This window comes from Phalacrocorax aristotelis, chromosome 3 (assembly GCF_949628215.1).
Source record: "Phalacrocorax aristotelis chromosome 3, bGulAri2.1, whole genome shotgun sequence".
NCBI lineage: Eukaryota > Metazoa > Chordata > Aves > Suliformes > Phalacrocoracidae > Phalacrocorax > Phalacrocorax aristotelis.
Window position 1 is genome coordinate 40,174,825 of NC_134278.1, and position 25,682 is coordinate 40,200,506.

At 43.1% G+C, this 25,682-nt stretch overlaps 1 protein-coding gene across 1 annotated transcript; it reads left to right on the top strand.

Moving 5' to 3' along the window:
* Positions 1-10,618: 10,618 nt before the first annotated feature.
* HTR1E (5-hydroxytryptamine receptor 1E) lies at positions 10,619-12,365 on the top strand. Its single transcript, XM_075089845.1, has one exon. The coding sequence runs from the start codon at positions 10,783-10,785 to the stop codon at positions 11,875-11,877; it is 1,095 nt and encodes a 364-aa protein (XP_074945946.1). The 5' UTR covers positions 10,619-10,782; the 3' UTR covers positions 11,878-12,365.
* The last annotated feature ends 13,317 nt before the right edge of the window (positions 12,366-25,682 follow it).

The window sequence follows — 25,682 nt, forward strand, 5'->3', positions numbered from 1 at the left end:
GGGGAGAAAAACCAACTGTTCTTTCAGCAACTTCTAGTTATATTAGACATAGTCCTCTTATTCCTTTTAAGGGGGAATTTCAGGGGAATTTTTAAGATGCTCTTGTGAGGTGTTTTAATAGTTGGCAAATCAAACATTCTCATCTAGGGTCCATTTCCCATGAAAATCCAACCTGGCCTGTGCTACAATTCTTTCTAATGAAGGAATATTTTTAAGATACTTTTCCCACATAGGATTTTTCTCCAGCAAAATTGTCTTTATTTACAATTTTACAAGTTCTGAATGACTTCTGTTCCAAAAGGACCATGGGAGGAGAGTGTCAACAACACAGTTTTGTTTCTGGATACAAAACAAGCAAAACATTATATTATTTCAAAGGATACTAACCTTCAAAATAGCTCATATTATTTTAAAAGTTACCGTTCCTGAAGCTGTATGGATAGTTCTTCCATTCTCCACCTAACTGCAACCTCTGGGGAAGTCCGGAATTAAAAAAAAGAAAAAGTAAACATTAATCAAAATTAGTTTTGAATAATGGCTTTTCTTTTTGCATGGGGAAACAAAGATTTCTTACTGAGAGAGATTAAACTGTTACTGACCAAGGAGTCATTGAAACAGTTTGTCCCTGGATCTATTTTTTAAAGCAAGATAATTTTTTTCAGAAGATAATAGAGTGAACTGGTCTCCTCCCAAGTCCTCCAGCATCTTGTTGTGTCAATCTGTATTTCCTTCAAACGCCAAGATGCTGTCTATGCTTATCCCAGCTAAGAAACGTGGATCTCTTCAGCACCAGTCTTCCAGTGTCATGACAGCATGGCCTTTACAGTTCGAATTACCGGCTTTTTGTATTTTTTAAAGCAAATGTGGCTGTACTTTGTTTTGGGAAAATGTTGCTGGGACTCGTTTTGAATGGACCTGCATCTTAGCTGCTGCCTGGCTGACTGAGAGATGTGGCTGCAGGCAGACACCTGCTCAGGACCATTCACATGCCATCAGGAGAGCAAACATTGAGGGGCTTCACTTTACAGTTAAACCGTACTAGCCAGCTTCACGAATACCTGTCCCTGGGCCACCCATCAGTCAAACATCATCCCAAGTGTTGTTCTTCTAAGGAGGGCTGTAAGTGCTGGAAATGACATGCTCCTCTGCCCTCCCCCGTTATGAATTACATGGAGCAATCGCAGAGCTTAGCTGCCAATGCCTGATATGGTATCTCATTATCCAAGCTGTCCTCCCACCTGTGTTTTATCTGATTGAATGTCTTGAAGGCCTTAGTCATACAGTCAATGAATAAATAGTCTGAATGGAAGTTTGAGCAGTAGGAGGAAGGACAATGGAGGGCCTCACAGATCCGCCAATACTCAGCAGCTGTGCTCTTTTGTTTTATGCCTGCCTGCATGCCTTGCTAAACCATTCAGTAAAACAAAAGCGAAGCACAAAGCAAAACAGCCAGGCCAAAACCATCCATGTGTATTGCAGCAGCACAAAACCTGGGATGAACGTCTTCCCTTGGGACAGCCATCTGTTCCACAAACAGAGATTTGGGTCCATCACCAGATCTTCAAAGATTATACATTTTCCTGAAGCAGGTTTTTTTGTTTGTCATCTTTAAAAATCCATAGCAGGGATCAGTGCCGTGGTCAGCCTTATAAAACAACGTAGGTTAAAAAAAAATTTAAAGCTTTGAAAATCTAGTGAAAAATATGGGAAAGGGAATGTTGGTAACACGGCATCTTGTAAAGACGCATGTACAAAGATAAAACAGAAAATGCAGAGGAAAGGTCTTCTTTAGTGGTGAAAAACATTTAGAAATATGAAGTTCAAGTGAGACAGTCTTAACCACAAGTTTTGTAAAATAAAAAAATTAATCAAAGAACAACCTCTCTATGTAGGAGTAACTGCTAAGTGTGAAGGTTGCAAGGTCAGCAACCTGTGCAGACCATATTTTTCTTCCCAGGTGAGAGGTTAAGCGTGTAGGTTACATGTCTCCTGGGTCTAGCTATCTACTAAATTAGGAAATCACCAGGGATCAAGAGCCCCTTCTTTGCACTGAGGTGAGATCTGCTGACAAGAACAGCTCTGGAGCTGCTGTGGGGCAATCAAACAAGCTTGCGTGCCTCTGTTAACGTACATGTCCTGCATATTAGGGAAGAGCACGTCAGCTCGCTTTGATCAGGTTAACTCACATAACAAGGCTGTCCAGATACAGGGACCAGGAACTCTATGGTGGAAAACTTACCCTATTTCTTGGCTGGGTGAATTAACCCATTCAGCACTCCATGCTAATACAGCATGTGGTTTCTGGTACTCAAGCTACCTCATTTCAGCACTTATACAAATACAGTCTGCAAAACAGCACTGTCAGGCACATATTGACAGTGAAAGAAGGTTTCTATCTCTATAACTCGTCTCTGGAGAAAGAGGAGGCTCGGGGAGAAGGTCTTCCTGACACACCTTGGTGGGAAAGACAGCATTTATGTATTTTGACAGTGTAGGGTTGTACAACTGATTACTATCAAGTCTGCCCAAAAAAAGGGTTGCAAGCTCTAGCTACCCATGTATCCTGGCTCCACAATATGGGAAAATGCAGCCTCCAGTGTTCACAGGTTAAACATCTCAGGATTTAAGGAGGTGCATGAAAAGGGGAAAGTGAGGTGAACTACAAGGAATGAGCTGACCCTTAAATGAATATTTGGTGTAGTATAAAACAAAAGGGACATTTTAAATGTGCTGTGCTAAGGGTCTAAAGTGTTATGAGAAGTTTTAAAGAGATTTAAAATTATTTTTTATTCAATAGTCTCTCTGAAGCAAATTATTATAAATTTAGAGTATTGTTTATTACAAATTCCTACAACTAGAGTAGGCGTCTACTCTAGTTGTTTACAAGAAATCTGGGTATTTTACCATCAGAGAGAATTTTGTTTATGTCTGACTGAAGACAGGATGAAATCTGCATTGAGTCCTAGATTGTATCAGATGGCAGCTCAGCAGCATCTTACGAGCTTTCACTACCTAAGATTTACTATTTTTTATTGAAAGCAGATAAAAATGAGTAATCATCAGTGAATGATAATTATACCACTGCTTGTGGGAGGAAGCATAGCTTGAAGATCATCACTAATTATTGTTTCTCATTTGCATGTGCCAAGATCTACACCAGAAAAGCTTACGTCTGAAGTGTGATCCTGGAAGGATTTTTGTAAAAATAGCTTTGCAAAAGTGCCGGCTTGTGGTCTTTCATTGACTCCAGATCAGATTGATTTAGGCCCAGGTTTGTAGTGGTTAGGCAAAAGAGTATATTTTCAAATCAGTTAGTTACACCACAGCAAAACTCATCCTGGAGGTTCTTAAATGAGTTTAAAATGGGTGAACATCAATTTGGCTTGAGAAGGTGCCTCACTAATTTAAAATACGTTAATAAGCCCACCGTAAAGTATTTGGCTAACAGTATGTGGTTTCTTGTAACTGGAATTTCAGGTTAGAGTATAATTGTTTTCAAATATAATGATCTTGAACATTGCCAACATGACAGAAGTGTTTATGATGAGGATGGGAAGAGTCTGTAGGAAGCTGCATACATTTTTGTCAGAGAATAGTACAGCCAGGAATTTCAGCAATGAAAAATCACATTTCTTCTATTTTGAGAGCATAAAAGCTGGGAGCTGGGATGTACTAGAGGGAGACGAGTCCTAGTCCTAGCCTCACCCTGAGCTAGAGCCGCTCTTTCCCCATATTGATGGGCTGCTGATAGCACCAAGACTTTTTGGGAGGCAGCACTTCCCCTCTCCCAGTGGTTTTCTCCTGGCCTCCTAACTGGGAAGGAAATCCTCCAGACTTCTACTGGGAAGGGAGGTTGAGCCACCCTGACAAGCTGGGGGAGATCCACTTTCCGATGCTGAGAGAATTGAAAACATCATGGTCATTCTGGCATTCGTCCTAAGCTCTTCAGCAAAAGAGCGGGAGAGCAACAAAACAGCAGATCCGGGGACAGAAATAACAGTGCTAAAGCACTGCTTCACAGCTTTCTGTTTCAGAAGCCCTGTAGACAGCATTTAGGTTTCAGTGGATGTTAAGCAGAGCCACTACAGCAAGCACACAGACACAAAACTGGCCTACGTGAGCAGTTGCTTTTGCTCTTGCACAGGTGAGAGGACTCAGTCACACCGCATTGCCCTGAGGAGGTGGTGGGTAGCTACCAACACCATCAGGTCTGGTCCAGGCACCAACATGGTGGCACCACGGTGCTGCACCCCTCTGTCCCCTGGGTCCCCTTGTGAGCCAGCATGGTGAAAATTACTTGCCCTCCAAGCTCCCCAACCACAGCAGCAGGTTTGACTCATGTGATCTGGTCTGAACAACAGGTTGGGTTACCGCCCTGATTTTGGCTGTGGTTGAGCAATGCGTACACCATTTTATCCTTGTAATCCCTTCTCTCATTTCTTGGCCCTCCTCCTTACCAGCCTTGAAACTCCCTTTCTCTATCCCAGTCTCCTCCCAGATAGACAACCCTCACCCCCATTGGTCCCCGTTTTGCAACATCCATACCCAAATCTGGTATTTCTGATACATTTAATGTAGGCAAGCTCAGCTTTATATGCAATTACTAATGCAGTGATGAGGTGCTCTGGGTCCTGCAAAGCTGTGCTCCCAAAAAGTCCCCAGTGCTCCCCTCCACTTCTCTGTGAATTTTGGTCATTTGTCACATAACTCTGTCTCAACCTCCTGCAAAACCCAACTATCCCTTGGGGCACCATCTGTGACTCTTGCCAGGCACCTGCACTGCTATCTGTCATGTCTCACAACTTCTCATGTCGCACCCAGCAGTGTCCCCCGTGCTGTTCACTCAGCCCATCCTCCAGCCAGTACCAAGGGGGTGTCTTCCTGCAGATTTAGCAACCTTCACTACACAAACACTCTGGAGAACAGGCTGCAGGCCATTATATCCTTGATTACAACGTACTGTGCTCTGGTTATTTATGTCAGGGTGAGTACATGTATGAGTGTTAGTCAGATGCCCACAGACACAAATACACAAACAGCTGTGCCTCCACATGCCTTGCTGAGTTCCTCTGACTTGTCTTTCCATCATGCTGCTTGGTTCACCAGTGTGCACAGGGAAAATCTAACTTGAAGGTCAAATTCATAGCTCAGTTCTTACAAATTTCATGGTAATTTCATTCTCGGCCTCATTCTGTCTGTGTAGGAAAAGGTCGGATCCCTAAATCTGAAGCCCCATAATGCAGCTAGCAGTTTCTCGAAGACAGGTTCTTACAAAATTTCAGGTCTCACACAAGAATAGTTGTTTCAGTTATTGTCCTCCCCTAGTTCATGCTGGTGTGAGGCATCCTTGACCCACCTTATCATAGTTTGCCTTCATTTTGCCTACAGCTGGCATCAACATCTCATGCTGTGTGTGTGAATATGAGCTGCCTGGTGACAGCAAGATTTTATTTTGCTGACAATCCTGCCACAGATTGGTGTGATTCTGACCATCTCCACTTTCTCAGCTTCTGGGTACTGCTTTTCCCAATATGACATGTTAGAAACAGCACCGACGCCTATATAAATTACAGTCAGTTAAGACTGCTTTCGTAACATGACCTCTGCAGCACTGAGATCCTCAGAGGCCCAAAGCAACACCAGCATGCCAGAATACAATACAAAGTATTTGGAAACCTATAATCTTTAGTTAAACTCAGTTCTATCAGCTGGCTAACAAGGAGCCATGAAGTCCAAGGACATTGGTTGACAAAAAAGTTGCAAGATCTTGCACAATAAATTTGAAGTGAAAGGCTTGAATTTCAGTGCTTTGTATATGAACCTGGAAGAGACAACCTCTTTGTGGTAACAAGGAAGAGTATTGGAAGTCTAGCATCTTTCCATAGTTTGAAATATTATCAAAAATGTGCTAAGTCCTATTTTCCATAAGCTAACCACCTGTCTCATGAAGAGTGCCACAGATTCTTCCCCTGTGATCAGCTATGATCATGGAAATGTTGCAAGTGAAAAGTACTCAGACCAAATCAGGGTTTAACAAAGTCAAAGTTATTTATTGCTGTCAAGGGCACGAAGATGTATCATTTGCACAGTGCCATAATTCCTTAGAGGAAATGTGAAAAAACCATTAATGTAAAGGAACCAATCTGCCCTGCACAGACACACGTGTAATGCCAGTTCCCCTTGTTCTTTCCAAGTGATGTTATTCCATTTCTTATGAAATGGTGAAAAGCTCAGTGGCCAAGGAGTGGGAGTCAGTCTGTCCACCAGAAATTCAGAGTATTCTGCTACACAGTGGTGCTCTGCTGAGAAGGTAGAAATACTTTCTGGCAGAAGCAGGCATGGACATTGCCATTTCACTTCATAAAGCTGTCCAGTTGCTTTTAAGAAACAATTAATCATTCTCTTCCTCCTTTCCTCCTTTCCTCCTTCCAGACAGCACTCAATGCCATTACCAATAATCAGCTAATATGAAATATGATTGATTCCTGTTTGGAGGAACCGAGATGAGTTTCTCCCACCAAATCAGTAAAATTAGTCTGTGTGTGTAAAATTCACTCCATATGAAATGACTGACAGCCTAAAGGGATACAGCTGCAAAACATAAACATGGCAGTGCTTTTAATGAGAGTACTTTAAATAACTATGTTCTTAATGTTCCTTCCAAGAAGTCACTTATAAAACCACAATCAATGACTATAGTGATAGTAATACTATATATAGCAATAGTACACAACTCATAGAGATACTGGAAACCAGCTATTATTGACTAGAGAAAGTAAAATTCTCCTTGTTAACATACATGTCTTTTTCAGTGGATCCTTTGCAGCTAGTCTCTCTACGTGTGTTTGTTGTAAATGACCTAACACACTACAAATTTTCCAACGCTGTGTTTTCACAAGACCAAATCTTAGAGTCCCTGTGCCCCCTCCCAGTGCCCCAGGACTGCTACCTGTCCCAGTCACACCAGCCCTGCCTTTCATGCAGCCTCAGCTGAGAAGTAAATCATGGAGCTAACCTGGCCAGGCCAGAAAATGAGTGCAAAGAATATGAAGCCACATCAGTTCCCCAAGCTAATCCTAAACTAAGTAATTGGTACCCCTTACAACAGGATTAACGCAGCAACCTTTGCCCTCCTGAATCACAGCCTGGGTTCTTTTGTTCTGTTTTGGACCACATGGTCCCTGACTCTGCTCAGGAGCTGCCAGCTACCACCAAAGACAGGCAGTAAGCAAAGAATTAGAATACAAGAACTACAAAATATATGACCACAACCACACCTGCATTTTTAAAGATTAATGATAAGTAGCATTTAAATCCTGCCCTGTATTAATAAGCACAGTCAATCACTGACATCTTCCTGTAAATCACTTCCCATTTTAAAATCCCGTCTCTTTTCTGGGCCAAAATATTCCATATAGGTGCCTTCTAATTCAAAAGCTGGACAAGCGAGGAGAGTGAGGGACAGGGTGGGGCACAGGCACTGCAGATAGGTGGACAGGAATCCCTGGCCAAGCCACTGGAGGTAGTGCTGAGATGCAGGCAGCAAGTGAGAGGAGCATCAGGCTGCTCCAGCACAGGAGGTGAGCTGGGAGGCAAAAAGCAAGGGCTAAGGTGTGTTCTGGGAGGGAGGAGTTGGGATTAGATCATATGGAAACAAGGATGGCTTGGAAAGGGGCGCAGCAAGGAAAACAGCAGGAGAAAGAAAATACAGTGCCTACAGTCAATTTTATTAATTAATGGTATAATGCCAGTGTGTATCCTCATAATGTGGGTAAGGGATGAAAAAAGGCACAGACTTAAGCCATAGAGCTCAACACCTTAACAGCTTCAGCTCAACATCTCTAGACTTTTCAGCATGTAAATATACTTCCTTAACAACATTGGTTTAACACAGTTCTTGTATGTGGTATTTATATTGTCCGAATTGCTAAGGGCTCATTTCCTATAAGGAGCATGGGAATTAAAACTAACACCCCAGTGATGGGTTTTGACATGAAGCAATGAGCCTGCCTGATCTGAGGTGCCTGCAGGCTCACATTCTGCAAGGAAGATGCTTTGTTTATGTTTTTCCTCATCTTCAATCATTGCAGTGGTTTTCCAAGGAAAAATGTGTTGACCCTGCTGAGCAGTGAGCAGTGAACAGCCAAACTCCCCTGTGTGATCAGCAGAACCCTTTGTCCTAATGGAAACCTGGTACTTGGGCCTGATAAAGTGTGATGGGATTTGTTTAGAGACAAGTTCATCAAGGAAAGGAAGAATTGTTTTTCAGTGTGTCCTTGTGGTGCAGAGAGCAGGTAGACCTCAGAAAGGCTTTCCCTGAGGCTTTGTTGGTGTGAAGGGCCACTCAGGGACAGAACCACAGCAATTCAGTTCCTACTGGATTAACAATGCATATCAGCAGTGCTCAGCAGAGAATAAGGTGGGAACCATGCAGGATGGGGAGAAATACTGGGGCCATGAAACTTCAGGGCCAGAAAAGTAAAAGACAAGTGGAAACAGGTGCCACTTACATGAAGAAGCAGCAGGAGCTCTCTTGTTCATGGTGCAGATCAATAGGTGGTTGTGGAGGATGTGTGAATCCCATGGTATCTTCCAGTACCTTTGAGTGTGCTTGTGGACGGGGGGGGGCACTTTCTATGTGATGATGCTGAGGAAAGCGTATGGCTTGCATTTGCTTATGGTCCATGCTCCAGGAGTGCAGAGAGGTAGAGAAAGTCTCTTTGCTCTATCCTCTGGACAATGCATCAGACATAATCAGGGGGCAAACTAATGAAATCAAGATCTGGCTTGGCAGAGAAGACTCCCAAGAACAATTTGTGAAGAAGGTTTGAACTCAAGTTTTGGCTTCAGGCCTAAACAACCGAAACGGCATTTCCAATACAGTAACAACCTGAAGACTGATGGATGAATTTCCATCTGGCTTGTCCAGTCTGTTCTTAATAAACAGGCTTGATATTTTCTCCAGGGTTATTGATACTTCAAAGCAGGTTCTGGAGAGCAGATTGTAGTTTGGGGTGGGGCTTCTGCTGTCCCTTGGGTAAAATTTAAAACTCGTATTTTGCTAACCCTGAGTCTACGATGATACAGATCTGCTTTCCTAGGGCCTAGATGGAAAGAACAGGGATTTTTCTGAAGTTTCTATTTTTGATTGTTCCTCATTCAGCTCATTCAGAAGACAGCACTCCAATTTCTGAATAAGAGCATATGTACACAGAGCTAAGCAGCTGACTAGCTTTAAATTCATAATTCCTCATTCAAATCCTTAATTCTTCATTATCTTGCATGTGAAAACTCTCTCACAGCCTAATCCAAGTCCCACTGGTGTCAGTGAGAATGGGTTTTACCTCTCGAATTTAACCATCTAAAAATCAGGCATGCATTCTAAATGCAACTGTGGAGGAGCCACTTGTAGTCAAAATAGAGAAAGATCAGCATTTCCAGTATGTGATTCACACCATCTGCCTTAAAGACTTGTCTTGAGAGGGGACAAGCATATTTCTGGCAGCCACTATCTCATCCTCCTGCCTGTTGAGGAAGCCTGTACAACTAGCCTAGAGGACTGAATAAGTGAAGCCAGGGGAAGGAATCTTTCTGTTTATTTAATAAAAAAGGATTCAGGTTTTCAGTTTTCTTCATCCTTTATGCTAAATTAAAAATGAGTAAGCAAGACCCCACTGGGTATCCCAGGTTGCATCTCACAGACTGGTAACTCTGGCTGTAGTCAACATTTGGATGTATGGAAAAGACATATGAACCCCTGAAACAAAATTAAACCTTTTTTTTTTTAATTATTACTTGTACCTTACATCACACTGGACTGCCTGACAGGGAGCACAATTTGATGGAAATCTCAAAGCAAAGGCAAAAGCTTTTTGTCTGTCTCTTCTAAAGACACACACAGTGGGATATGTGAAGTGTCAGGAATAATTAGACAAAACTATATAAGCTCCTAGCAACACTAATGTGCTGTGTAAAACTAAGCGTTTGCCATAAAGCTTTAAACATTATTTGAAAGCTGCATGTTAAAGGTAACTTGAGTAATTTTAAGTACTGTTTCCAAGATATTAATACCAACATGATATGAAAAAGCAGAATAGAAAACTATGAAATGCTGGCATGCTTTTGCTGAGACAGGCTGCTGTTTCTTTTTTCCAAAGGTGATATATAGAAGTAATTGATCCTTCTCATATGGCAATTAAAATGAAAAGGCAGATTTCCTCAGCTCTTCACCTGCTGGAGCCTATTTAACAAGCAGGAAAAGGATTAGCTCCTAGTATCAACAATTCACAGAGATCATAGAAATATTTGTTGGAAGGGACCTCTGGAGGTCCCTTAGTCCAACCTCCCACTTTAAGTGAGATCTCCAAAACCAGAGGAGAAATAACCAGTTCACATCAGCAGGAAATCTGGCCCAAAGTGTCCCTTAGAGAAGAAAAAGAAACAAACTATGAATGAGAGAAAAGGGTGAAGAAAAGGCAGGAGAGGAGAAAAGAAGGAAAAACAGACCAAAATTTTTATTTGATGTGGTAATATTAGAAGCATGGGGCTTTTTGCCGAAAGGTGGGGTTTTTATAGGTTCACTAACAGATGTGTGTTTATCTTCTAGGAAAACAATGAACAAGAGGAAACCTGGAAGCTTTTTGCTGCTCTGATGAATATGGGATTATAAAAATATTGCACCTGGAGCATCTCTGTCCCTCTTTCAAATGGGTGACTTCTGAACCTGGAACTATTCGTTACCAGAAGCAGCAACTTCTTTCACTCTGCATCCTGGAGGGGAAAATGAATTTCACGAATTGCACCACTGAAGCCAATGTGGCTGCAAAGCCAAAAACAGTAACTGAAAAGATGCTTGTTACCCTGACCTTGGCCACAATCACAACCTTGACTATGCTGCTGAATTCTGCTGTAATTGCGGCGATCTCCACAACCAAGAAGCTCCACCAGCCAGCAAATTATTTAATATGTTCACTAGCTGTGACAGATCTCCTTGTTGCTGTTCTTGTCATGCCCTTGAGCATCACTTACATAATGATAGATAAATGGACTTTGGGATACTTCATCTGTGAGATCTGGCTTAGCGTCGACATGACCTGTTGCACGTGTTCAATCCTTCATCTGTGTGTCATTGCTCTGGACAGGTACTGGGCAATCACAGATGCTATCGAATACGCCAGGAAAAGAACAGCAAAAAGGGCTGGGTTGATGATAGTCACTGTGTGGACCATCTCCATTTTCATATCAATGCCTCCTTTGTTTTGGAGAAATCACCACAGCGTTAATATTCCCAGTGAGTGTCGCATTCAGCATGATCATGTCATCTACACTATTTATTCCACATTTGGGGCTTTTTACATCCCCTTGACTTTGATCCTGATCCTGTACTACAGAATTTACCACGCTGCAAAGAGCCTTTACCAAAAGCGGGGTTCAAGCCGCCACCTCAGCAACAGGAGCACCGACAGCCAAAACTCCTTTGCCAGCTGCAAGCTCACACAGACGTTCTGCGTCTCGGACTTCTCCACATCCGACCCGACAACGGAGTTTGATAAAATCAATGTGTCCATGAGGATCCCTCCTTTCGAGAATGACCTGGACCTGACTGGCGACCGGCAGCAGATCTCCACAACGCGGGAACGAAAGGCTGCTCGCATTCTGGGGCTGATTTTAGGTGCTTTCATTTTGTCCTGGTTGCCCTTTTTCATCAAGGAGCTGCTTGTGGGCCTCCACATTTGCACTGTCTCTCCAGAAGTAGCAGACTTCTTGACCTGGCTGGGATATGTCAACTCCCTTATCAACCCTTTGCTATACACTAGCTTTAATGAAGATTTCAAGCTGGCTTTTAGAAAGCTCATCAGGTGTCGAGAACATACTTAAAAGTAGTGGGAGATGATGATGATGACGTGACTCCTGGCCTTAACAACGAGCAAAGTAATTTGACTCCTGCGCCATTTCCCTTGATAAAGGGGATTTTTGTGTTTTCCTATTTGCTTGACTTATCTTTAGCCTGTAATTCGTTCTGCCGTTTTTTACCTCTAGTGTTATTCATGGTAAAGAGTTTGAAATAAATTTATTCTACAAAGGAACAGATTTTTTAGCAATGAAACAACAAAAAAAGAAACACGTTCAAGACATTTTGTGTAATCAGTGATTCAAGAAGCAAACAACAATATTCACTTTTATACTTTTTTCATTTAAGAATCAAATGTCTAAATTGTTGTGCACTGTAGTAATATAAAGGCTTATAAACTGAACCCCATAAATACATATTCAAAAATTAATAAACACTTCATTGTCATGACAGCTAAACAGCAAATCTTTATTGTGGCGTTCTGAGAAAACTGTAACAGTCATTGGGAAGGAAAATAACCGCCATTTCCAGCTCAGGCTAAGACAGAATAAACCATTCCTTTCTTCGGGAATATACTCCCAAAACAGAAAGCAAAGCTCAGTTCATTCCATCTAAAAATGAGTCCCATCTTGTACTCCAAAGTAATTATTTAAGTGGCTCTTTTTGTCTAAGATTCCTGATTTGTGTTCAGAGTATTGGGCAGACATCTGTGCAGTTTGTTTGGCACTTGAGAGGACACAGCTAGGAAGCGTCACACTTGTAAGAGCAGCTGCACATCTGACTGTCATGTTTTTAACACCACTAACCATATTTCTTCAGGACTCAGGCCTCATGCCTTGGTCATTTCTGGGTGGCATTATTCACTTTTGCCACACTTCACCTGGACCTTGTGGTGCAACAACCCCATGGATCGATTGAGCTTACCCTGCTGACTTAAGCAACAGGATATCTTTTCAGCAGGCCAGCAATATAAATTAATTCAGAAATAACATCTAAAATGAAATTATATTCTGTTTGAACAGCAGCAAAAAGAAAATTAGGGAAAATAATTTTTTTTAATAGCAGTGTGCATGTCTGCCGTACCGTCATCTCACAATTCGCAATGGCATTCTTAGCTTAACCTACGATTGGGCCATCTAGCAGGATTGTTGTTCTAGGAGTCCTTCATGGAGTTACTTCCCTTGTCTTGAGAGACAGAGAGACAGTCCTTCGTATCCGATCTTCTGTGCTTATGAAAGTTAAAATGTCCTGGTTCAGATGTTGTGGAAATAAGGATGGGAAGGGGCAAAATCAAAGCCAGAATCTGGTATTGTCCATTAGCAACTCCTAAGCACTGTTTAAATACTGGTTATTTACCTTGAACCATAATTTTCTTCCCTGTCCATCTTTCTGGACAAATTATTTTTGAATTATACCAATATACCATATAGAAAATATCACATACATCAACTTGACATGCAATAACAGTGAACTATAGCATGGAAGCTCCAAATCCATCAAAACAAATATTAGAGGTAGAAAAAGTGTTGTAACAGCACTGGAAGCCATCTCTGAAAAATGTTTTGAAAATTTACAAGATGACAATCATTTGTCTTACCAAGAGTCAAGGAACTGTAAGTAACATGTGAGTAATAAACTCCAGATGGAGCTGAGAAATGACATCCTTATTTCTGAGAGAAAGCGTTCAGTTGGAAAGATGCAGTGCTGCAAGCTGAGTGTAAATCAAGTCTGAAGGTGACAAAAGTGTGACCTACCACTTACCCACATGCAGTGCGATTCTGATTTAAGTACTCTAAGTTTTCCATGCGTGAGTTTAGGAGGTTGATCTCCAGCTGCCCTTCTGAAGCTATTGTCACAGCTGCCTCCTACAGCTGCCGTTGGGTTCCCTACTAGCTAACGTTAATATCTAAAAAGAGGGGAAAAAATAACCTCAGCCACTGAAAATGTCTTATAGTAAGGAAGCACAGAGATCCATTATGGTTTTTCCTTTTTGCAGCTTGCTGGAGGTGGAAACTGTTGATCGAAGCCAGGGAAGAGTGGCTTGACCCTCTCTATTTATAAAACTTCCAAAGCAGCTCCCCAGAGTACATACACTATTAGGACAAAAAATAGCCAGCAATTAAAATAAAAAATAGTATTTGTAAGAACCGCAGCAGAATATTTTCTCTTTTTTTCAGCAAGCTCAATAGAAATTACTAATAAAGAACCAGGATTGTGCATAATTTCCGCAAACCAGGTGACTACTGCAGGGAAGACAGGGCGCACAGGCAGTTGTTGCTAGAAGAGAGTAAGTTTTATTGTCCCTTGGGCAGTTCGCTGCTCTGCTACAGGAGTGCCCAGCTACAGTGATGATCAGAGAGGGAAAAGTAAATGTGCAACTCTGCCCCAGCAGACAGTTTGAGTCACCCCGAGGCACTCAGCTAAGATGAGGCAGAAGCTGCACCCCAACCAGTTCATCTGAGGCTGTCTCTGGGGCTTGGGTTCAGCCACGAGGTGGGCTGCACCGGGGTGTTTGCTAGAAGAAGGGAAGAGGTGGGAGTGACAATGCTGGTGAAGGGTGTTTCAGAGAGGAAAACCAACAAAATGAGATAGGCTGCCACTCTGACCGCTGCTTCTAAGGGCACATCGGCACACAAAGTGATTTAGGTTAGAAGGGATCTCTGGAGGCCAACTAGTCCAACTTGCACTAACGACAGCACTCAAAGTGGGGCCAGCCCCACAGCTGGAGGCTGTTGCTGGCATGCAGTGAGCAGTCATGCAAAAGTAACAGCTCAGTTAACTCCGTTGTCTATACTGATGCTCATTTAAAGCCATAAGTATGGCTGAGGGACCAGAAATGGTGAACATGACCTCCACAGCAGCTGTTGTAGGGAGGTAGAAATGTTTCAGAGACAGGTATAAAAGCTGTAAAATACAGGAGCTGCATCATCTTCATTTCTACTAATGTCTGTCTTTCAGTATCTGATCTCCACTATTACCACTCAAACTACCAATAAGGTTGAAGACTGTATTCAGTTTTAATATTTAGAGGTAATTAACAAGAAAAAACAGATGGATGGCTAATTTTCGTGCTTCCTTGTTAAATAAAGACTCACCATTCACTGCCAGCTGACTACTCCTTTTCTAATTAAGTCATTAGCTAAACGCAGAGCTATGTTTTCCAACAAATGCCACTAGACTGATGAAGATGTCCTGTACATTTTCCCCACGCTCAGATTCAAAGTCAGGAACAATTTAAAGGATTATTTACTTAAAACAATTTAACTTGATAGAAATTACCTGTTGCTTTATGGAAATAAAAACTTTCACTAGTTTGGCACCACTGCTTGGCAACTTGATTTTTTTTTTCTGTGTGAAGTGCTTGCTGGTTTTACAAAGGGTTTGGAGACTTTTCCTGAACTTTGACTTCTTGTTCATGGCAACTCCCCGTTCACACCTATCCTGGATCAGGCCCAGCCACACCACGCTCTGCAATGCAAGCTCTTCTCAGCAAGGTCTTAATGATGCATCCAAGACCTTCATTCTACGCCCACCTTCCATAGCCTCTCTGAAACATCTTTCCTCCTCAAAGTCTTATTCTCCCTAATGCTCCCCTTGCATAGTTGTATTCCTACCTTTCCTCCTATATTTCTCAAAAGGTTTTTCCTCCCCTCGCCTCCCTGCACTGCAGCAGGGTTCATACACATCTGCCTATTTGGGCTCTCTAGTCACTTCCATGTACTTTCTCTGCATATTGTTTCCTCCTATCTTTACACCCCCAACTCACCATCCTGCCTTTGGGTTTCTGACTCTCTCTAATCCCTAAATTTATCATGGTCCTACTGGAGTGAATCCCCGCTCTCTTCCCCATCTCAGTACTGTTATGAGGATTCCCACGACTGTGGGTGTTCAAGTCTGTCAGGTTTTGCTGTGTCTTACATGTGTCCAGGCGATATCCAGAAGATTTTCGCTCTGTGTAAGCAGCCAGTGCTTTGGAGTGAGTTCATACATCCCTAGCTCTGAAGACTGCACATATCAACCAGTTGGCCTCCCCAAAAGACATACTCTTCAAATGCTATTTTACCTGCTATTTTTATCTTGTCACCCTCCTTCTGTACCCTATCTTTGTTGTTCCCTTTCTAACACATTAAAATTGACCCTCATATTATCATTTTAGGGACCTGTATCTTCACTTTCGGGGACCTGCACCTGCATGGGTAACTCAGGTTGCACTCAGCTTCTGCTTTTTCTGCTTGTGACAACCTCAGCTCTCTTCTCTGCAAGCTTTGTCTTCACCACCTCCATACAGTGCAACCTCTCTCCTGTTGCTTGGAGCTGATGTTTTTTTCCTTCTCAAACCCACTTCTGACATGACTCCTGAAAGGAAAACAGTCAACATGGGCAGTGGAAGAATTATTGTGCATGTATCATTTGTACTTTTTCTCCACCTTTCCCAAATAGATCACATCATCTCCTGAGGTGACCTATCTCTCTCTAGTGCATAACACATCCTAGACACAACAAAAACATGTTAAGAGCTACGTATGTCCCAAGGGACTTAGACCTGGCTCATCCACGCTGCTTTAAACCTTGGGGGTTCCCCACCACAATGATGTACTAAGCTGTTCACAGCACGTCAGAGAGATGATGGGATTGAACTTTCCAAATGGGAAAGTTCGTCCCTGTTTCACCAAGTTTATGTAAAAAGCTGCCACTATTCAGACTTCACTGCCATGTATCTGAGCTCTCCAGTTTTCCATAGTTGCCACTTCTTATTTTTCTATACTGCCAGCAGACTCTGTCCTTTGCATGTACCAGAAGGGAATATAAAAAAATGTGGCTTTACCTGGTGAAGATGTTAAAAGAATAAGGGAATCTTTTATAAGGTTTCTGTTTCCACTCGTCTGTTTTCAACCCCAGTTATCAAAAAGTAAACAGCATTGCAGTGTTGAGGGGAAATACAGCACAAGTGCAGACACTGTTCTTGTGCCTGCATATTGTTTAATCATTGTAAATATCAGTAACAGACAGGCAGGTTTATGTTCATCTTTTACATACCCAGATGATTTGTATGAAGAATTATCTTAAATTGCTTTATTGTTTAAGTGGACAAAGTAAATATTGTGATATCTTTTATTAGTCTAGCCAATATATTACACGTTGTATTTCATAAGGGTCCCATACAACACATACTCCCTTTGTAATTGCTATCTGTTTTTCTCTTAAGGCCAAAAAGAATAAAATTTTAAAATATTATCTGAGTTTGCATAAATTACAGGTTCATCAGCTGTACAATTATTCTTTAACATTCTCTATTTTATGCTATGCATGTAGTAATGTCAGTATTGCTCCCTTCCCGCCACCCCACCCCCAGCCACTGCCAGGGGATTTTTACTTTTTCATTAATCCAATGTAGGTGATCACATGTAAATGGTATTATATGATGAAATTACTCCTTCCCACTCAGTCTAAATTATCCATTTGCTACATTCAAATTAATGTAAACTGGAAATGATATCCTGCCAGTCCTATCAGCCCTAGAGAAAATTTATAAATTTCTCATGGTTTCACGTGTCGCCACCCAAGTATGCAATTAACTCCACTGCAGATCACTGTTTGGTAAGTGTGATTGGGAAGAATTCTGCTAACGTCTATAAGCACTGCATCACTCCTTAAGGGTAAACTTTTAGTGTTGCTACTTAAGTAGAAGATTTAACCATGAGCAAGCTGTGGGGAAAAAAGCATATACTAGCAAATGATATGAACCTCTGCTCAAAGACCTAAGGAAGAATGGTTTCATCTTTTTTCCTTCTTCATCACTTTCCTCCTTACCTCACAATTTCCTGGTCTGTGGCTCCTGTTCATTAATTTTTCCCTCCTTTTCTTCTCTCTCTCTTTTTCCTTTCCTTTGCTGCCTTCCTCAGCACCACAGTGGCATCTAGTAACCTGTAGCAAGAAGCAAGGCTACTTTGTGCTGTGTAGATACACACCGCCTAAGCATCACTCTGCTCTTGATTTTAGGAAATCGGGTTTGCAGGCTCTGTTCCATGGCACTGCTCTGCACAGCCTCTGCAACTGTTTTACTGTAGTTTTACTACAAATCAGATTTCTAACGCACGTCAAGATTCTTCCAAATGAAAGATGCTGCGTAACACACCACAATGTCTTCCCATGTGTCATGATTTTTTAAGATGTCTTTTTAATAATTCTCTCTCTTCTCCTCTCCCATGAGTCTTCTATAAGAAAGTAAAGCCACAGCTCGTATGGTTCCCAGATGCAATAAGCAGTGTTGGAAATGCCTCCCTGCGCCACTGCACTACTTCCCCCCCACCCCCATACTTCACCCTCTTCCAGTTGCTTGCACTGCATTCTTAAAATACATTAGCATATAGATCAGCTCTCTGAAGTGTTTGTGGATTAATTTCCTGCATGACAAATTCTCAACCTCGTTCTCTCATTTCTATCTGGTGCAAGATCCCATGTCATTGGGGTACTCAAATTTTCTAAAGCACTATGTCTCCCATACTCATTTCTTACGCCACATGACTTCAAATGGACACATTTCTAGCAGGAGAGGCATAAAGCACTGTCTCCTTGCAACTATGCTTTACAAAAGATGCATATTTTGCCAATTAAGAAACAAAATATAAGTTCTGGGAAGAGGGAGGACAGAATTCCTATTCCTTTGTAAACTGTTGTTTTGCACCTAATTTGAAATGATTCAGCTTCTGGTTATTAATTTTAAAGGAGCACTAAGAAACAAAACATGAAATGAGATGTGCATGCCTAAAATACCTGCAACAAGCAGAGTGACCTTCCAGTGAATTGTACAATTAGAAATTGTTTCTCTTCAACGCTTTCTGCAACGACCTCTTCAGGGGAATAGAAAGTTCCACACAAATGACTTCGACTTCTGCGATGCCACTAGAAATATCTCAGTCCTTTATAGGAAGAACAGCCTGCCAAGCTGCTAGAGTGCTGGGATAAGCCTCAACAAGTTTATTTCTCCAATAAATAAAAAATCAGGCTAACACCTCCAGCTTGAGAATTTTTAAACCGGAGAATCTTACCACTGAAATAAAGTCTATCAGCTAGAGTTTTACTTTTATTCATACATATGTCAGTGCAATTCTGCATTGGTTTATTGCTAAGTCTGCATATGAGAAATAAAAAGAATCACTTTTTAAATTCAGAGTAACAAGAAGATACTCTGTCTCTCATATTTGCAGTTCCAGGAAAACATTTTTGTATTATGACTGGATGGTCATTCTAAAGCATGCAGAAATAAAAAAATTAATCCAATTAGGTCACAGAAGTTAATCTACAACTGCAAAATTAAGCATGGTTGTCTTGGTCCAATGCTTGCATATACACGCAGGTCACAGATCATAATCCTTTAATTTTTCACTACAGCAGTTTCAGTTCTTGCTCAAGAGCAGGTTATCTGTGGTTTTAATTAAGATCAGTAGGAGGCTGTACCCCTTCCTACCATGCATGCAGAGACCATGAGCAGGAAGGGGATTGAGACCCAGAGCTTCATGGCTGGCAGAGGCTGCGCCTTGTCTTTCCCTGCACACTGGGGACACGGAGTCACCGCTATCACCTGCCTTCCTCAGAGCCCAGTCTGCCCCAGCCAAACTGCTGCTTCCACCTTCATCCAGGGGACTGAGGGCACCTCTGACCAAAATAAAAGGGGGGGGTGTGAAGGACAGCACACCAGGTCTCCCCTGGGCTGTGCACTAAGCAAGTGGCCAGAGTTGTGTCCCACATCCCCATTACACCAGCAGGTGTGTGACAGAGCAGGACAGGCATCTGGACAGGCAACAGACTGCGAACAAGCTGCTGGCATGAGCATCACACCCCAGGCACCTCTCAGCGAGGCACAGCTCCCAAAGCAGCTGCTGTCCCTTTCCCCGCAGCATGGCCCAGCACACCAAACCTGCTCCATGCCAGTGGCTCCACTCAGATCTGCAGCAGAAACCCCTGGGAGAGCAGACCTGCCTGGACTGAGCACATGCTACTACATCCCTGCTACTTTAATCCAGCCTGTACAGCAAGTTACAGCAAGGCATACAACAGCAAGGCCTAAGCATTGTCCCTCATGGGGCTGTACTCATGTGTCAGCCCATGCAAAAGCTTGGGCCATAGCATCTTGACCAGATGTACCCCAGTTAATGTAGAAAGGACACATTAGCTCGTGTTACAGGGATGCTTTTGCTTTGCTCAGTTGACTAGCTTTATTTTCGCCACCAAACTCCTCTTCACACTGCAGGGAGGCACATACTCCGTGGGCAGTAACAGACCAACTCAGGTGGTAAAACAGCCACACCAGGGACAGTTTCTAAGCCTCCCCATTCCCTAAAGCAGACTAACAAGTCCCGGTTTCCGCAGAGCAAAACACTACTAGGCAGGAGATTCAAACCCACAGTAAAAGAGAAAATTGCCATCCTCCTCCTCCACCAGTCCTAGTACAGACACCACAGTGACTGCTTGGACTAACAGAGATGTTACTGAGATCAAACCTAGCCCACACACAGAAAGCCAAGCCACACAGTGGCCATGCCAGCCAGTACTCATCACCAAGACATTTAAAAGGTTGTGTTGACAAAACTGAAGGAGAGGCTGATAACATCCACCACTCAGTGACACCATTAACCCCCAAGCACCGCAGCTGGGCTTCCCAACACCTCACATAGCAGCCACCAATGTTCACAAAAGCAACAATTACCAAGGCCTTACCAGTCTTTAAAGGGCCTACTGTGGTGGCAGCAACTTCTCAGCTCAGCACCTAGCTTGAACAGCTGAAGAAATGCAATAGAAGAGATCAAATGTCCTTTCTCCCCCCAGGCTGGGGAACTGCAAGCTGGTACCACTGCAGCCCCAAAGCATCCACAGACATGTAACTTTGCTGTTCTCCACCCTGCAGGTGGGCACAAGTATGGAATAGGGGAGTTTTGGTCACAGCTGATAGCTTAGCTCACCTTAAACACACCATATGGCAACCACCAAGAGCAGCCGTGCACTCAGCAGCCATCAGGCATGTAAAAGCACATGAAATAGCTCATGGGGGACAGAGAGCACTGAGCAGCTCCTGCTGGCTATCCTGGCTAATTGACATCCTCTCGCCTCCTTCCACATCCCTGTTTTATCCTTTTCCTCTCCTTCTTTGGAAAAACCAATCATTACTGATGGATCCTGATGGAGCTAGCACTGTTATCCCAAGTCAATGGTGATGACTAACAGCACGTAGAGGCTGGAGGTCCTCTGGGCCAACTGCACTCCCTTTGAAGATTACAGTTATTTCTATATTGAAGAAACAGCCTGTAGGGTATCTTCTAAAGGAGAATTGCTTTTAGAGGACAAAATTTTGAGATGTTCAGGAGCATGGTGATCTGCTTGCCATGTTAATTTTTTATATATTGTAAACCCATAAAATTTGGGGAACTGGATCCAAATACACACAAGTCAGTGGTAGACCTGGTACTGTCTACCTGGTACTGTCTTCAACTACCTTTGAATCAGTCTCCTGATGCACAAAATTTGGAGCTACTTTTGAAGGTTGCTTGAAAATTTGACTTATAATCTGTCTTTCCAAGTTAAAATAACCAGCTAAGTCTGAATGCTGATTATTTTAGATGAGATGAGATGTCTTGATTCCACCTCTCCACTTCCTCCCTCTTCCAGACATTCATCCCCTGTCCTGTTGGCCTAATATTTTACTCTGAACTATTACCTTTTGGGTGGGTCAGTTTGACTTCAGCAGCAGCATGTAGGTACATGTACATTCCCCAACTAGTTAACCGAAAGCCATAGCAAACATAAGCAGTAGGACCTGAAACACCAGCAGAGGTAGAATGTACCCAGGATGAGGGTTGATTTGGCTCCTGATTTGGTCCCTACATGTCCTCCTTGTATTTCTCAGCAAGTCTATATCTCTGCAAAAGCACTCTGCATTTTGTGGTACTCGGAGATCAACACTTCTGTCATTGGAGTGACAGGGAAAACGCTAAGCAAGCTGAAAAAGTGACAGGTGAAATGTATTATGCTTTTACATATATATGTGCACCATTAGGGACAGAACTACCATCAGCAGCATGAAAACCACAGGCTGCTGTCATCTGAGCTAAAAGGCATACTTCTCTAATAAGAAGTCTTGCCTCCTTGGCAGGTCAGCAGCTGGAGGCAGATGTAACTTCACACCCCCACAAAGACCCCTGGCACAGGAGCCAGGGATGGGCTGCCCAGCCCCAGCTCCAGCCCTGATATTAGGCTGTCACAGAGCAGACAGGCACTGCACTGCCACCCCCACAGCACTTGTACAGACGCTCCACTCACCTTGAACACTGACACAGCTCAAGTCTGGGTTTAATTCACAGTTGTTGTGTATTGTCTTCCTCTGCATAGGAGTGTGACTGCAGAGTGGAGATGATACATTGCAGGGAAAAGAGAGGTATGGAAGTGAACCTCCTGCCAAAGCCTGTTCCTCATTTGTCCAGCTGCAATGGACTTTGCCACGGGGCTGGAGGCCCCAAGGAAGCTGGATGCAGGGCTATGCATCCTGCTCTGTCATGTGCTATAAGCTAGAGAAACAACACTTTTACCTATACCAAGTTCGACTTTGTTTTCCCCCTTGCAACTGACATCACGTATTTTCTATGACATCGCTGAAAAGCTTGATTAGAAGAGGCAGCCAGCGACCGACCCCACCAGAAACACCTCGCTGGGTTCAAAAGCACAGCCGCCAGCCACAGAGGCACGTCGGTGTCAGTACCCTGCACCAGTGCAGGCAGAGGGAAGGCAGCGGCTGCACACCAGCACCCACAGCTGAAAAATTCTATTTCGCAGGACGGCCATGAGACAGCCACCTTCAGAAAACACTCTTAAACACCCAGCTTGCTTTGTAGTGCAAACAAGTGCCTGTGTCAGAGCTACAGCACCCTGAGGGGAGTTCAGGCTGAAAAAGGAAAGCTACTGTTTATTAACTACTAAGTTTTGTTTATTAGGACGGTTTATTTCACAAACAGGCTTCGAACATAATTTTTTAGACATCTAATTTGCCAAAACATTATCAAAAATTAACATGCACAAGCCTAAAGATCAGGCCAATACCATTTAAAATGTTCATTCAAAGCAGCAGAAAACCAATATTTTTAAAGGCATTTTGAGCCAAGTAGAAGGAAACAGCCAGGGGTGCTCTGGAGATGAATCTGTTCCCATAGGCCTTCACTTATGTTGATGAACTGCCTCTGTGCTCTAACCTTCCCAGTTACTTTACACAGAATACTTTCCAATGGTAGTTTTCTGGCTTTTAACCAACTTAGTACACATGTTGTTGTTTTCACTGCTCATCAGGTGTGTTAGGCACACAGTTCTTCACATCAGTCTTTTCATTTTTCCTGGTAACCCACAATTTCATAATCTTTTTAACCTATCTATCATTTTATGTAGGGTGATTGACAAGTGAGCATCTTGAGAAGCCACATTAATTAAAGAGCAAAAATCAAAAGCTTCCATAGCTATAACAAACTCTCATTGGCTCTAAAGTAGCTTCACCACTTTTTTTCCTAATTCCTGCCAACACAATTGCTACATTACGCTTTACAGGAAGCTCATTTTCTTGCTAGAACAGGAAATGTAGTACTGGCTTTCTGGGCTACAGAAATTTCAATGATCCAAAGCCTTTTGGTACCCAATTCATGAACACTTTGTTTTCTAAAGACAAAAATTAAAGTTCTGATTATTTCATGTAACCCTCTGCTTAAAAAGGAGAGAGTGTAAAGCTCAGTTGCTCTTCGATATCAGATGCAACATGAGTTGAAATGCCAAATGGTCAAGGCTGCCTCATATCCCCAGCCTAATGAGGCTGAGCTTGGGACCACAAAAGGGATATCAGGGAGTGTCCGGAATGGAGACAGACAGGATGGGATCTGGCTGCATTTGAAGACAGCCAAATGAATGTATCCTGAGAAACTCCTACATGTGCGCTGTGTTTTTCTGCTCCCATTACAGCCAAGAGAGATCTGTCCAACACAGCCTTTGGAGTCAGGGGTTGTGATTCTTTTCGTCCTGGAAGGGACACCTGCACCAGGCATGACACAGGCCTCACAGATCTGTACCTTTGCAAAGCAACAGCAGGACAATTTAGGGCACCTCAGGTATCACTAGATGCCTACCTGTGGGCAACTGAATTAAGCCCTAGATTCTCACTTGGCTCCACTGGGAGCTTGGACTGCTCCCTTGTCTGCAGGCAACTGCACATACACACTTGAAACACAATCATCCAAGAATGAGTTTTCTAGTTTGACCATTTTAAAATAAAGTCTTTAAAAAACACCCTCTGTGTGAACAGCCCATCTTCTAGGGAGAGATAGTTTTCTTGGTTTTCCCACTAAGCACTTTCTTTGAATCACATAAAGGTATTTTCTACTTCACTTCTTCAAGATACTCATGTGTAGATCAACAGGGTGCTGGAAATAGCAAGGGTACCCAAAGAAATAAAGGTGAGAATATACGTTCAGATGAAGGAAATAGCCACCTTTGTGCAGTGAACACATGAGCACGCAGGGGAAAAGGGATGTGAACAAAGCCAGTCTTACGGGTCGCCTAAATCCAAGCAAAAGACGTGAAAAACTGGAGATAAGAATAAGTTTCTGCACAATAAAAAAAAAAGGCTTACAAATAATTGTTGCACCAAGGCAGTACAGTTTCTCTGCTCACAAGCTCATGCACTACACGTGGCTGTATTAATTTTTCTTGAGGTTATTTTTTCTTTTTTAACTGCTAGTGCATCTGTGTTGTTGAAATATTTGCTCATGGACTGCCTAAAAACATCCTTTAGTCTATAGGCAGAGAAAGGAAATGCAAACATGGTGCAAACTCCTTGCCTTGGCAATAGCCATGAATCCGTGTGTCAGCTGCAGCCTCATACAGCTGCCCTCCAGGACAGCCTGGTTTGCACAGCTGCACAAGAGAGAAGCACCAGCACCTTGAGGAGCAGCATGGTTAGGGGATTAGTATCCAGGACTATGGCTTCACTGCTCTGTCAGGTTGTCATGACCACATCGACACTGCTGAACAGACAGGCTAATACCAGTCACAGCAGCTATACCACAGGCAGTTTTAACACTCCAACTAGGTTCCCATCCTCGTCTTATCTCCATCTGGAGGCTCCTGCACACCCACAGGCTCCTGATCTTGCTATGCCAGCCTCCCCCACCTGCTCAAGAAGGGAGAGAAAAGCAGCAGGTGATCCTTGCACACTTCCAGGCACATGGGGTCATGCCACAATGCTCTCTGTCATCTGTACTGCAGATGTCCCAGGGTTATATTAGGAGCTGGAGCCCCAGCACCGACACCAGCAACAGCCAGTCTTTCACACACCAAAAGCATGGCCCATTGCCAGGAGCTGTTGCCATGACTTGCAGACCTACTATATCTTGACTGTTACGGACACGTCACAAGCACCCTGTTGGGACTACCCTACACTTCTGATCTGGGAGAGTGCTGGGCCACTAATTTTAGGGTATGGATCTTCATGGTCCTGGGCCCAGAGCAGCCACCAGCTTTGTAGTGGCAGCTCACCAACCTCCAGCCCCCAATCCCCATACAGATGTGGGTAATTGCTCTCTTCTGAAAGCTGGTCACATCCATTTCCTATCCTCCCGACCCATATTAGAAGCCAGCCATCAGCAAGTTCATGGTGGCCATCCTTATCATGGAAACCTACAAGTCGTACTGTGATATACTGCATCCCCAGCTCATTTCCCCCCTGTCCCAACCCAGGCCTCGCCACCCCCTCCCATGCAAGCAGTATGCACAATTACTTTGGAGCTGTTGACTGAACACCTATATC